Source organism: Caretta caretta, chromosome 3, assembly GCF_965140235.1.
Source record: "Caretta caretta isolate rCarCar2 chromosome 3, rCarCar1.hap1, whole genome shotgun sequence".
Lineage (NCBI taxonomy): Eukaryota > Metazoa > Chordata > Testudines > Cheloniidae > Caretta > Caretta caretta.
In genome coordinates, this window is record NC_134208.1 from 199,777,844 (window position 1) to 199,792,923 (window position 15,080).

Here is a 15,080-nt window from a genome sequence, read left to right on the forward strand (position 1 = left end):
TCTTGCGGATGTCACAGCTTTGATGAAAGTGAATGTGATGGTTTCTTCAAAGCCCATGTTTCTTTGCCTTTTTTTTTCTTTTTAAAATCAGCACACAAGTGAGACACTTCATGGGCAGCCTCTGGATTAGCTTGAAGTAAGCTGGTATTTGATGCAATGGCATAATCACACGGCCAGCTGATTTGGTCTATACACAGAGTTGCACTGGTTTAACTAATGGTGTGGTTTTTAAATGATTTAGTTACAGCAGAGCTGGATGAACTCCTGCCCCACTGAAATCAATGACAAAACTTTTCATTTAAAATTCAGTAGAGCCAGGATTTCACTTTTGGTATTTAAATCTGTTTTCTATGGAGTCATCTTGCACCAAGCATGCCTGTAACTTACACATGCAGCTTAAATCCATATAAGCCAGGTCTAAACCTATTAGAGCATCTACACAAGGGTTTGCACTGGTTTAACTTAAATCAATTTTTAAAAATGAATTTAATTAAACTGGTACAGTTTCTGTATAAAGACAAGCCTTTGTTTGCTCCATTGCCAGCCGTTTCTCTGTTCAAAGTTGTCCCAAGAACAGAACTACAGGATTTCTTAAACTTAGAAATGAATTTTGCTGGCAAACCTATTCTGGAAAACCACCAGGAATATTAAACTTGCTTACCATTTTTATAAGCTAAAAAAGCTAAATTACTTTGCTTAAAGAAAGAATTGACAAGTCATTATTTCTCTTTGCATGACGGAGGTATGCTTCATCAAGTGAGCTAAACTTTCCAAGGGACTGCTTTTTCTTTGTATAGAAAACACTCCACATTTCTAGTTAATCATAGGCCCTATGTGATCAATCTTCAATATTCTTACTTAGTGTGTTAAATGCAATAAATGAACAAGAAAAAGCAATGGTCTGACCCTACATGGTGTTGAGGGCGCCTCAATTCCCAAGGAAGTCTAAGGTTCTGGCATTAATACTTTAAAAGTAAAGTTTAAGTATAGTTGTACAGCAATCTTTCAGAGTTCAGATGGCTCACAAAATTCTTTGGGCTAGGCTGTGGAACCCTTACTGGTGCCGATAGGTACTTTCCAGTAGTCCCATTAGCTCCGGAGAATAAGTGCTCACTAACATGAGTACAGATGGCAAGATTTAGCCCAGGCTTGTGGAGTCCCACAGGAATCAGTTCTTTCTCTGGTTATATTCCAACATCTACTTGCCGCCACTAAATCAACTGGCAAGATGATATTGACTGAAATGCCAGCACTATGCAGCTCTACTTAATCTTTCGCCACATATATTACCATGCAAATACCATCAAGATGGCCAAGTGGTTGGAGGAGATCAGCTCATGGACAAAGAACAACTGACTGAAGTGGAATGTGAGCAAGATAAAGGTTATGTTGGTGGGCAAAGGAAAACACTTGGAAAAAACTTGCATGGTGCGGCCTCCTTTGGCTGATGATAAAGAGTTAGTCAATTCTGCCTATAGTTCTGGAGTGCTGATGCTAGCTAATGCTAAACTCTCTACAAAGCAGCATTCACAATTAACACTTCCTGTCATCTTAGGTTGACTAGGAAATTGTCCTATTCTGGCAGACACTGACTCTAGCCTTGATTATATTGAGGAATTATTTAAACTCAGTACCAATGTGGACACAAGAACAAATGGATATAAACTGGCCACTAGGAAATTTAGATTAGAAATTAGACGAAGGTTTCTAACCATCAGAGGAGTGAAGTTTTGGAATAGCCTTCCGAGGGAAGTAGTGGGGGCAAAAGATCTATCTTGCTTTAAGATTAAACTCGATAAGTTTATGGAGGAGATGGTATGATGGGATAACATGGTTTTGGTAATTAAATATTCATGGTAAATAGGCCCAATGGCCTGTGATGGGTTTTTAGATGGGGTAAGATCCAAGTTACCCGGGAAAGAATTTTCTGTAGTATCTGGCTGATGAATCTTGCCCATATGCTCAGGGTTTAGCTGATCGCCATATTTGGGGTCGGGAAGGAATTTTCCTCCAGGGCAGATTGGAAGGCCCTGGAGGTTTTTCGCCTTCCTCTGTAGCATGGGGCACGGGTCACTTGCTGGAGGATTCTCTGCTCCTTGAGGTCTTCAAACTACAATTTGAGGACTTCAATAGCACAGATATAGGTGTGAGGTCTTTTTTAGGAGTGGTGGGTGAAATTCTGTGGCCTGCATTGTGCAGGAGGTCAGACTAGATGATCATAATGGTCCCTTCTGGCCTAAATATCTATGAATCTATGAATCTATATTCACTTTCCTTACCTGGAATAAAATATTGGGATATACATGGGCATGAAGACATCAGCCGTTAAGAAACTCCAGCTAATACAGAGCTTTGTAGCAGATCTCCTCAGCAACACAAGCTATGGCAAGCATGTCAAACCTGTCCCCGGAGTATCAATTCAAGTTCAACATCTCGGTATTTACCTTCAAGGTGGCATATCTCAGTATTTACCTTCAAGGTGGCATATCTCGGTATTTACCTTCAAGGTGGCATATCTAACAGATCACCTAAAGCTCCGGGATGAAGACCAGGGTCAAATCCTCCACTTTTCCAGCACAATGGAACATTCTACCGGATGGGTAAAGCTTGTCTGTGCAGGAGACACAATCCGAGGGCCAGTCCAAATCCGTGCATCAAACTCCCAGAGAAACTAAGGACCCTCAAAAACCTCATCACCTCCTCCAAGTATAGGGTACATTCCTTCAACCTTCCTTCTCTAACACACACCGAGCAGCATGTACCCTTAAACAAAAACTAAAAATCCTCATCAAAACAAAAACTTTCCTCAGAGAGAGACTTGCAAGTGGGGTGTGAGGAAAAGAGGAGACTAAGGGGGGGGGGGGGAAATGATAGAGGTATATAAAATCATGAGTGGTGTAGAGAAAGTGAATAAGGAAAAGTTATTTACTTGTTCCCATAACATAAGAACTAGGGGCCACCAAATGAAATTAATGGACAGCAGGTTTAAAACAAATAAAAGGAAGTTCTTCTTCACACAGCGCACAGTCAACCTGTGGAACTCCTTGCCTGAGCAGGTTGTGAAGGCTAGGACTATAACAGGGTTTAAAAGAGAACTTGATAAATTCATGGAGGTTAAGTCCATTAATGGCTACTAGCCAGGATGGGTAAGGTGTCCCTAGCCTCTGTTTGTCAGAGGGTGGAGATGGATGACAGGAGAGAGATCACTTGATCACATTTCCTGTTCGGTTCAGTCCCTCTGGGGCACCTGGCATTGGCCGCTGTCGGCAGACAGGATACTGGGCTGGATGGACCTTGGTCTGACCCAGTATGGCCATTCTTATGTTCTTATGAGGATGACAGCATGAACCACACGACAGAAATCAGTCATGTGCTTCAGGCACTACTGGAAGGCACTCAGATACTACAGTGATTAGAGTGGTATAAGAACCTATTTGGAATAGAAAAAGCCCTCAGTAAGCAGATAGCACTTTGCCTGTCACTGTCAAACAGCACAAGTCAAATCCATATCCTTTAGGGTGAACAATGTATCCACTAAAATGAAGTCACATATCATCATTAAGCGATTTCAGTCTTCAAAGTATCATCTACTTTCATTCATAAACCAACTGCCTTGTAAAAGTAATTTGTGTTGTGTTAAAACTGTTGATCAAGCAGGTCACGATTTAGTGCCTTAAAATCACTTATGATGAGTGCTTGCTTATCACTCATTTGATTTAACAAGCCAAGGGCTGTCTGGAAGCCATCAATGGAAAAGTCTTAACACTAAGATTTTCAAAGATGCCTATGTGATTTGGATGGCCAATCCTTTTTAAAATTAACAGGAATTAGGGTCCAAATCCCCAGCCATCTTTGAAAACCTCAGCCTGAAAGTCCCCAAAAATATACAGCAATCCTGTTCAGATTGATAGAACAACTGAAGAATTTTGTGTGTGTGTGTGTCTGAATAGATATCTTGTTGCATTTTGATTAAATATTTCTAAAGAGTAGTGAAAACAAAAAAGCTGCAGGCTTACGTACACATTATAGAGCGCTGAAACACTTCCTACCACAGATGGCAGAGAACACACCAACATTGTAAGAACTCTTTCTCCTCTCCTGCCTACCCCTTATGCAGGGTCGGTGCTGCCACTAGGCAAACTAGGCAGCCATCTAGGGTGCCAAGTGGTTGGGGGTGGCCAAAAGTGCGCTCCAGGGAGGCAGTGGAGCGGAGGTGAGCTGGGGCAGGGGGGTGCAGGGAGGGCCGCCTGCAGCAAGTAACCAGGGGTGGGGGCACGCAGGGGAACCGCTCCCCGCCCCAGCTCATCTCTGCTCCGCCTCCTCCCCTGAGCACGCCACCCCGCTCTGCTTCTCTCCCTCCCAGGCTTGCAGTGGCAAACAGCTGATTGGTGCCACAAGCCTGGGAAGCGGGAGAAGTGGAATGGCAGTGGCGTGCTCAGGGCAGGAGGCTGAGCTGGGGTGGGGAGCTGCTGCACGGCTCCCCGGGCCGAGGGGAGGGGGGGGCGCGGGAGAGCTGCCACACGGCTCCCCGCGCTGAAGGGGGCAGGGAGCTGCTGCAGGGGGGGCACCTCAGGGCGTTGGGGGGAGGGAGCCGGGAGCCGTGGTCTCTGTCTCTGGTATTATGAAACTATCTTTGCTTGAAAAATTCCAAAAGCTACTCATCAGCTATTTGTAGCGAAGAATCACTTAGGTGTTAGTGAAAGCACAATATAAAGCCGTAAGAGTGCATCCCCTGTACACCAGAGGGCTTGAATCACCAGTTAATATAAACCAACTGGCATAAAACTTCAGTAATACAAGGGTGAGTCAGGCCCATGGTCTCTCTTTGCAGCAGTGATAACACCTCTGCTCCTACACATAGCATATCCCTAGCAGGAGCAGCAAAGTGAATATGACTAGGGTTGAATCAGTATTTTCTCCCCCGTGCTGCTGCTACCAGAGCATTATCGTCAGCAACAGATGCATAACATGTACCAGATGGCTGGGAAATGGACACACATGTAGGGAGAATAGCAAGAGCAAAAATAAGAATGGAGATAGAAGCAAATTGTTTAATTTTAGGGTGGGAGTTTTATCTGAAATTCTTTCATCTACCAACCTAATTAATGATGAGAGTTACCTTAATTGGAGGGCAAAAAGAAGTCAGACATAAAACCTCACTGCTAAAATGCTGGAATCTCTTCCGTTATTTGGAAGAGCAAGTGGTAAGGGAAGGAATAGATCCTCCCAAAGAGACTGAATTAGAGGCCTTTACATATAAATGTAAAATACCTTTATTTATAGTCTGTAGATCTGTAGCCACACTTGAAGTTTATAGGGCCTGATTCAGAAGGCATCCTTATGCAGGAAAGGCACTTAAGAATGTACTAAATCATTTCTGTTTAGTCCTGAATTCTCATTCACACATATAGGGCCCAGAGAAGGAGAGCAGTCAACAGGAACAGAGGGAAACCTTCCCATAGTTAGGACCCTCCTTCCAGATGACCTTGGGGTATCCTCTAGCACTGAGGTTGCCTCTCCGGGGGAGGGAACTCCAGTCATTAGGAAAAGACAGGTGTTAGTAACAGGAGATTCGATCATTAGAAACATAGATAGCTGGGTTTGTGATGACTAGGAGAACCGTATGGTGACTTGCCTGCCTGGTGCGAAGGTTGCGGATCTCTCAAGGCATCTCGATAGACTTATGTGTAGTGCTGGGGAGGAGCCAGTGGTCGTGGTACATGTAGGTACCAATGACATAGGGAAAGGTAGGAGAGACGTCCTGGAGGCCAAATTTAGGCTGCTAGGAAAGAGACTGAAATCCAGGACCTCTATGGTGGCATTCTCAGAAATGCTTCCAGTTCCACGTGCAGGGCCAGGTAGGCAGGCAGAGCTGCAGAGTCTCAATGGGTGGATGAGACAATGATGTAGAGAGGAGGGGATTAGATTTATTAGGAACTGGGGAAACTTTTGGGATAGGGGGAGCCTATACAGCAAGGATGGGAAAAGGATAAAGTATGGGCCAGATCAGACAAGAAACATTCACATAAAGAATCTGACACATCAGAAAAGGGCAGACAAATAAACTGTGACAAGTTTTTAAAGTGCTTGTACACAAATGCTAGAAGTCTAAATAATAAGATGGGTGAACGAGAGTGCCTCGTGTTAAAGGGGGATATTGACATAATAGGCATCACAGAAACCTGGTGGAGTGAGGACAATCAATGGGACACAATCATTCCAGGGTACAAAATATATTGGAAGGACAGAACAGGTTGTGCAGGGGGGAGGGAGGGAGTGGCACTATGTGAAAGAAAATGTAGAATTAAATAAAATAAAAATCTTAAATGAATCCACATGCTCCATAGAATCTCTATGGATAGTAATTCCATGCTCTAATAAGAATATAACAGTAGGGATCTATTGTTGACCACCTGACCAGGACAGTGATCGGGATGATGAAATACTAAGGGAGATTAGAGAGGCTATCAAAATAAAAAACTCAATAATAGTGGGGGATTTCAATTATCCCCATATTGACTGGGTACATGTCACCCTCAGGACGAAATGCAGAGAGAATTTCTCAATATTTTACATGACTGCTTCTTGGAGCAGCTGGCATAGGAACCCACAAGGGGAGAGGCAACTCTCAATCTAGTCCTGAGTGGAGCGCAGAATCTGGTCCAAGAGGTAACTACAACAGGACCGCTTGGAAATAGTGACCATAATATGGTAACATTTAACATTCCTGTGGTGGGAAGAACACCTCAACAGCCCAACACTGTGGCATTTAATTTCAGAAAAGGGAACTATGCAAAAATGAGGAGGTTAGTTAAACAGAAATTAAAAGGTATAGTGACTAGAGTGAAATCCCTGCAAGCTTCATGGGCGCTTTTCAAAGACACCATAATAGAGGCTCAACTTAAATGTATACCTCAAATTTAAAAACTCAGTTAAAGAACTAAAAAAGAGCCCCCGTGGCTTAACAACCATGTAAAAGAAGCAGTGAGAGATAAAAATGCATCTTTTAAAACGTGGAAGTCAAATCCTAGTGAGGTAAATAGAAAGGAGCATAAACACTGCCAATTTAAATGTAAAAATGTAATAAAAAAGCCAAAAAGGAGTTTGAAGAACAGCTAGCCAAAAACTCAAAAAGGTAATAACAAAATGTTTTTTAAGTACATCAGAAGCAGGAAGCCTGCTAAACAACCAGTGGGGCCCCTGGACGATCGAGATACAAAAGGAGCACTTGACGATAAAGTCATCGCGGAGAAACTAAATGAATTCTTTGCTTCAGTCTCCACGGCTGAGGATGTTAGGAAGATTCTCAAATCTGAGCCGTCTTTTGTAGGTGACAAATCTGAGGAATTGTCACAGATTGAAGTGCCAGTAGAGGAGGTTTTGGAATTAATTGAGAAACTTAACAGTAACAAGTCACCGGGACCAGATGGCATTCACCCAAGAGTTCTGAAAGAACTCAAATGTGAAATTGCGGAACTATTAACTATGGTTTGTAACCTATCCTTTAAATCAGCTACTGTACCGGATGACTGGAAGATAGCTAATGTAATGCCAATATTTAAGAAGGGCTCTAGAGGCGATCCTAGCAATTACAGACCAGTAAGTCTAACGTCCGTACCGGGCAAATTAGTTGAAATAAAGTAAAGAATAAAATTGTCAGACACATAGAAGAACATAAATTGTTACGCAAAAGTCAACATGGTTTCTGTAAAGGGAGATCATGTCTTACTAATCTGCTAGAGTTCTTTGAGGGAGTCAACAAACATGTGGACAAGGGGATCCAGTGGACATAGTGTACTTAGATTTCCAGAAAGCCTTTGACAAGGTCCCTCACCAAAGGCTCTTCTGTAAATTAAGTTGTCATGGGATAACAGGGAAGATCCTTTCATGGACTGAGAACTGGTTAAAAGACAGGGAACAAAGGGTAGGAATAAATGGTAAATGGAGGGGGGTAACTAGTGGTGTTCCCCAAGGGTCAGTCCTAGGACCAATCCTAGTCAACTTATTCATAAATGATCTGGAGAAAGGGGTAAACAGTGAGGTGGCAAAGTTTGCAGATGATACTAAACTGCTCGAGATAGTTAAGACCAAAGCAGACTGTGAAGAACTTCAAAAAGATCTCACAAAACTAAGTGATTGGGCAACAAAATGGCAAATGAAATTTAATGTGGATAAATGTAAAGTAATGCACATTGGAAAAAATAACCCCAACTATACATACAACATGATGGGCGCTAATTTAGCTACAACTAATCAGGAGAAAGATCTTGGAGTCATCATGGATAGTCTCTGAAGACGTCCACACAGTGTGCAGTGGCAGTCAAAAAAAGCAAAAGGGATGTTAGGAATCATTAAAAAAGGGATAGAGAATAAGACAGAGAATATCTTATTGTCCTTATATAAATCTATGGTATGCCCACATCTTGAATACTGCATACAGATGTGCAGTGATGAGCTGCCAAAATCTTAACAACCAGTTCCCTCCTCACCCCATGAGGGGGTCGTGGCCTGCCCCCGCCCCCTGGGACTCCTGCCCCATCCAAACCTCTGTATTCCTCGATGCGCCCCCCCGGGACCCCTGCCCCATCCACCCCCCCTCCCCTGTCCCCTGACTGCCCCCAGAACCAGGCAGGAGGGTCTCGTGGACCACCGTAGTGGGTGCCCACCCCGGCCCGCCCCTAAGAGCCAGAGGGACCTGCCGAGGGGTGAGGTGGGGAGTCCTGGCGGTGCTTACCTGGGGCGGCTCCCAGGAAGCATCCGGCAGGTCCCTCTGGCTCCTAGGGACGGGATAGCATAGCTGCAGGGAGCAGGGGGAGTGGCCGCTCCCCACACTGATCACATCAAAAGTGGTGCCTTAGGCTGGAGCACCCACAGGGAAAATTTGGTGAGTGCAGAGCCCCCACCGGCAGCTCCCCACCCGGAGCCCGGCCCCAGCTCACCTCACTTCCGCTCCGCCTCCTCCCCTGAATGAGCCGCCCAGCTCTGCTTCTCCACCTCCCGCCCCTCCCACTTCCCACAAATCAGCTGTTTCTGCGGGAAGCCGGGGTGGGCTGAGAAGCAGGCATTAGAAAAGGTTCAGAAAAGGGCAGCTCAAATGATTAGGGATTTGGAACGGGTCCCATATGAGGAGAGATTAAAGAGGCTAGGACTTTTCAGCTTGGAAAAGAGGAGACTAAGGGGGAATATGATAGAGGTATATAAAATCATGAGTGGTGTGGAGAAAGTGAATAAGGAAAAGTTATTTACTTGTTCCCATAACATAAGAACTAGGGGCCACCAACTGAAATTAATGGGTAGCAGGTTTAAAACAAATAAAAGGAAGTTCTTCTTCACACAGCACACAGTCAACCTGTGGAACTCCTTGCCTGAGGAGGTTGTGAAGGCTAGGACTATAACAGGGTTTAAAAGATAACAGGATAAATTCATGGAAGTTAAGTCCATTAATGGCTATTAGCCAGGATGGGTAAGGAATGGTGTCCCTAGCCTCTGTTTGTCAGAGAGTGGCGATGGATGGCAGGAGACAGATCACTTGATTATTACCTGTTAGGTTCACTCCCTCTGGGGCACCTGGCATTGGCCACTGTCAGTAGACAGGCTACTGGGCTGGATGGACCTTTGGTCTGACCCCGTATGGCCGTTCTTTTGTTCTTATGTAGAGCCAAATTTATGCTCACTTGACTCATTCAAATCATTCTATTGACGTCCCAAAGTGTCAGTCTATATTAGATATTAGTCATAAACGAAGTAGAAAATAGCATTTTAATTTGCCCTCTTAGTGATACCAAAGATTCAGGTCAGAGTTTAAAGTGTTAAAAATTTTGGTATACCTGCAGGTTTTGATGCAAATTTTCCTACTCAGTTACATTTCAAAATGGTTGTGGCACAGAAAGTTCTTTCTTGGGTATGGCAAGTTGTTTGTGCGTACAACAGATTTTATCAAAGGTAGAATTTATCTAATCATATAGCTCCACTACTTAAATAGCTTTTATTTTCTCTTCACAGCACTAGCAGAGCAGCAAAGACAGAGTAGCAAAAAATCAATAAGAGAAGAAAGAATAAGCCCTGAATGATTTCAGAACACCTTTCCGTAACCCCTGACTATATAGGATCACAGTAGAATAACCTGGATAACTGTATATGTCGAGCAAGCTAAACAACTATGCATATATCAAGCTGACCGCTGTTACATCACATATGGATTTTATCAACCAGTTGAAAAAAAAATTATAAACTAACAGCAACTTGATTTACTACCTTTTGTTTGTAACAACCGATTTATTTGTTATGGTTCTCTTTACTTTCTTTACATGCACTTTTCACAGAGGAATTCAGTGAGGGAGCAGCACACATCTTGTGCTTTAACAGCACAAAATAATTGTTACCAGAGCAAACTTTTCAAAAATAAAAATACTGTGTATGAAAACATCTGCCCAGTAACATTCTGAAATGCAATTTTTTTAGAGCAGGTTACAATATTTTTTGGCTAGAGGATGAATCCCTGCAAGTTATGAAAGCAACAGACTGATAAATTTCCATCTGTTCAAATGTTCACCATGGTCTGATATACTCTCTGCCCTTAATGTCTGTTACAGAGATGCTCTCCCAAATACATAACTGCAAAATCAATTCAGTGGGGAAGTACATAAAACGTTTTATGCTACAAATGGGAAAACATTATGAAAAATACTGAACTGCTAAACCCATCATGTGTTTAAAGGCACAGACTTCTTTTATAATAGATAATTTTATAAAACAGGATATAGAGACTTCTTGGAAGTCAACTGTCAATAGTTTTTAACAGCAGCTGGCCAACTAAATAGATACTAGTTTACTACAATTGTCTGAAGAGGATGACTTTTCCTTTCTTTCACCCTTATCCCTATGTAGTACTTTTAAAAAAACTCCTTTGAGAAATGGTATCACCTACCATTTCCATTTGCCCAGATGTTTTCCTCATTAGCCTGTCAGGAAAGGCAAATACAGGGTAATTCTAATGATAGCAAACACCTCATAAAAAAACCTCTCCAAATTTACTTTTCCACAAAATATAATTTTAAGGCACTTCATGAACCCCTGCGGAAAGAAAGCATCATTTACAAAATATTATTACTAGAAATCTTAAAGATATTAAAAAACTGGAATGTCAGTCTAGTGATAAAATTTTAGTTTACAAGACAGAATACAACCATGGACCTTATTCAAGGCACTGTGCTCAATTCTGACTTCCACTTAGTTCAGCAGGAAATGGTCTGAGTAACAGCCTGATCCTGCAATGTAAAATGCATGGGTGGACTGCTACATATGCGGAGACCCACTGTGTGTGTGTGTTTTGGGGTGGGGGGGGGAAGCCTGGATTTGTGCTGGAAATGGCCCATCTTGATTTTCATACACATTGTAGGGAGAGTGGTCACTTTGGATAAGCTATTACCAGCAGGAGAGTGAGTTTGTGTGTGTAGTTTTTGAAAAAAAGGGGGGGGGGTGAGAAAACCTGGATTTATGCTGGAAATGGCCCACCTTGATTATCATACACATTGTAAAGAGAGTGGTCACTTTGGATGGGCTATTACCAGCAGGAGAGTGAGTTTGTGTGTGGGGGGGCGGAGGGTGAGAAAACCTGGATTTGTGCTGGAAATGGCCCAACTTGATTATCATACACATTGTAATGTTTTTTCCTACCCCCCCCCCCCCCCCCCCGATGTTCTGGTTTAACTTGGATTTAAACCTGGAGAGTGGTCAGTTTAGATGAGCTATTACCAGCAGGAGAGTGAGTTTGTGTGTGTATGGGGGTGGGGGGGATGTGAGAAAACCTTGATCTATGCAGGAAATAGCCCGACTTGATTATGTAAAGAGTTGTCACTTTGGATGGGCTAGCACCAGCAGGAGAGGGAATTTGTGTGGGGGGATGGAGGGTGAGAAAACCTGGATTTGTGCTGGAAATGGCCCACCTGTTGATCACTTTAGATAAGCTATTACCAGCAGGACAGTGGGGTGGGAGGAGGTATTGTTTCATGATTTCTGTGTGTATATAAAGTCTGCTGCAGTTTCCACGGTAAACATCTGATGAAGTGAGCTGTAGCTCACGAAAGCTCATGCTCAAATAAATTGGTTAGTCTCTAAGGTGCCACAAGTACTCCTTTTCTTTTTGCGAATACAGACTAACACGGCTGTTCCTCTGAAACCTGTCATTGTAAGGAGAGTGATCACTTTAGATAAGCTATTACCAGCAGGAGAGTGGGGTGGGAGAAGGTATTGTTTCATGGTCTCTGTGTATATAATGTCTTCTGCAGTTTCCACAGTATGCATCCGATGAAGTGAGCTGTAGCTCACGAAAGCTCATGCTCAAATAAATTGGTTAGTCTCTAAGGTGCCACAAGTCCTCCTTTTCTTTTTGCGAATACAGACTAACACGGCTGTTACTCTGAAACCACTGAAGTTAGTGATTTCACACTGAGCATTGCAGAATAAGGAGTGCTGAACAGGAAGCCCTGTCCTCTATTAACTAGGAATAAGAAAGTAGTGGTTTTAATATAGTTATACTTAAATTTATTATTATTATATATTTTCTCTCAGTTCTCTGCATGATATACAAGATATTTCATTTTTTCTATACCTGCATTTAGACAGAAGAAAAAAAAATCAATTAGTATAAAAACCCACTTTACTAGAGATTTAAGATGTATTCAATTTGATCTTACATCTTCCACTACTGGTCTCAAGCCATTGTAAATAACTGGCAACAGTAACACTATTAAGAAGAGGAGCCATCGGAAGAACAGGAAAGCACAAGAAACAGTGCTCTAAAATTCACTGAGATCATTTCAAGGGACATCAGTCATTTGGGTCCCAAGTTACTAGTGTTACACACATATTTTGTCCTTTTATTGTTGAAATGAAAATTATTTCCGTCAGCAGCAAAGAATCATGAAGCTTGGGTTAGAGAGAGAGAGTTATTTACACTGAAGGGTGAAATTCAATTATTTTTGGTGGTTTTCACTGGGGTCTTCTCCACACCTCACGTTTGAGCTTCGGCACATGGAGAAGTCTGCTTTCATCATTTATATGAAAATTTCATTAATAAGTCAGCAAACATACAGCAGCTCTCTCCAGACGTTTTTGAAATACTTGCAACTTTACCAAATCATATGAGAAATCAAAGTGGGAGCTACTTCTAGCCACGTGTCCCCACCCCACTCCCGCCCCCCATCCCAAGACAATATAAATGCAGCTAGCAGTTTCAAAAGCTAGTTTGATAAAAGCGTGTCCGGGAATAGCGCTCGACAAGTCGCAAGTCGGGAGAGAATGGCTGCGACAAGCAGGAGAGTGACGGGTGGGAAGGAGGGGAACCCATGGGGTGGGGAAAACGGGTGCACGGGGTTGCAGAGATTTCAGCCCAGGTGGGCCCTGGCGGCTTCATGCCACCCCCTACAAATCATTTCGTTCAGTGCAGGCCCCCGAGCTTGCTTGAATTCGCACCTTTTCAGCACAAACACGAGGCTCTGGTTGCCACTTTGCAACGAATTCAACCAATGCGTCTACGTTTTAAGGATGGAGAAGGAACAAGCACCTGAGGGCAGCAGCACTGACTGGGCGTGGGGGTAATATGGACGGAGGGAATTCAAGCTTCCCTCTACCGCCCCATTCCTAGGGGCATCACTGCACCTGAACAATAGCGGGGCTGTCTCCAGCCCACGCGTCTTTCTTTTAAGGGGGCGTGGGTCATGCCGGGTCCCATCCCCTGCCCCTGTACCATGGACCTGGGGGCATCGTGCAGCAGCCAGCCTCAGGTTCGTGCCACCCACGGGCACTGGTCGGGGGCTGCCTCTTTGAGGGGAATCCGGATCCAGGAGGGTCTCAGGCAATGGGGAGGCCCACCCACGCCTGTATTTTTGTCGAGGTGCCCCGCCCCCCAAACACATCAAGCAGCCCGGGGCCGGAGCCACACGCCAGGGCTGGAAGCAGTGAAGGAAACGCCCCGCGGGCGGGACTCACCTGCGGCTGGCCCTGGGTGCTGTTGGCCGGCGCGGGGTCGGGCTGGGCCCGCAGCACGGTGATGTGCAAGGTGAGCAGCAGCAGCCCCAGTAACAGCAGCAGCTCCGCCGCCAGCCGCACCATCCTCTTGAGGCGGGCGGCTTTAGGGCCCCGCAGGAGCGGCGGCAGCAGCCGGGAGGGAGGAGGAGTCGGAGCCGGAGCCGGAGCCGGAGGAGCCGGAGCAGCCCCGGCCGGTGCGGTGGCCCCGCTGTCCGGCCGAGCCGGGGTGGCGGAGCAGCAGGTCGCGGGGCCCGGGCCTGCTGCGGCCGGCGGCGGGGGCTCGGCTGGCAGCCCCGCGCTCCGGAGTCCGCATGGGCTCGCCAGGGGGTCTCCGGGCCGGGGGGCTGGGGAGCCAGGCGCGCGGGGCAGCCCGCAGCCGGCGGGGGCCCGGGCCGCGCTCCGCATCCAGGGGGAGGCGAACGGGGAGCGGCCGCCGGGCTCCCTCACATGGCGGGGGCCGCTGGGGCCAGCGCCGGGACGCCGCGGGCTATTGCTGCGGGCTCCGCGGAGGGGAGGGCGCCGGCTTCCGCCTGCTGCGCCGGCCTCCCCCACCACGATGCGGGGCTTGGTTCTCCCTAGCTCCACTTCCCTGCACGGGCTGGGCGCCCCCCCTGTGCCCCTCACACTGCACTGCACGGGCTAGGCGCCCCTAGTCCCACTTCACTGCACGGGCTGCCCTAGTCCGCCTGCCCCCCTCTCCCTGCCCGGGCTAGGCGCCCCTAGCCCCCCTCTCACTGCACGGGCTGCCCTAGTCCGTCTGCCCCCCTCTCCCTGCCCGGGCTAGGCGCCCCTAGCCCCCCTCTCCCTGCACGGGCTAGGCGCCCCTAGCCCCCCTCTCCCTGCACGGGCTAGGCGCCCCTAGCCCCCCTCTCCCTGCACGGGCTAGGCGCCCCTAGCCCCCCTCTCCCTGCACGGGCTAGGCGCCCCCCCTGTGCCCCTCACACTGCACTGCACGGGCTAGGCGCCCCTAGTCCCACTTCACTGCACGGGCTGCCCTAGCCCCCCTAGCCCCCCTCTCCCTGCACGGGCTGCCCTAGCCCCCCTAGCCCCCC

At 46.1% G+C, this 15,080-nt stretch overlaps 1 protein-coding gene across 1 annotated transcript in view; it reads right to left on the minus strand.

The window, feature by feature from the left end:
• ISM1 (isthmin 1) overlaps positions 1 to 14,774 on the minus strand; it is a 71,978-nt gene extending 57,204 nt beyond the window's left edge. The window contains exon 1 of the mRNA XM_048842609.2: positions 13,990 to 14,774. Coding sequence (XP_048698566.2) covers positions 13,990 to 14,433 — 444 coding nt within the window. The 5' untranslated portion in view covers positions 14,434 to 14,774. The remainder of the gene's footprint in view (positions 1 to 13,989) is intronic.
• Positions 14,775 to 15,080: the final 306 nt, after the last annotated feature.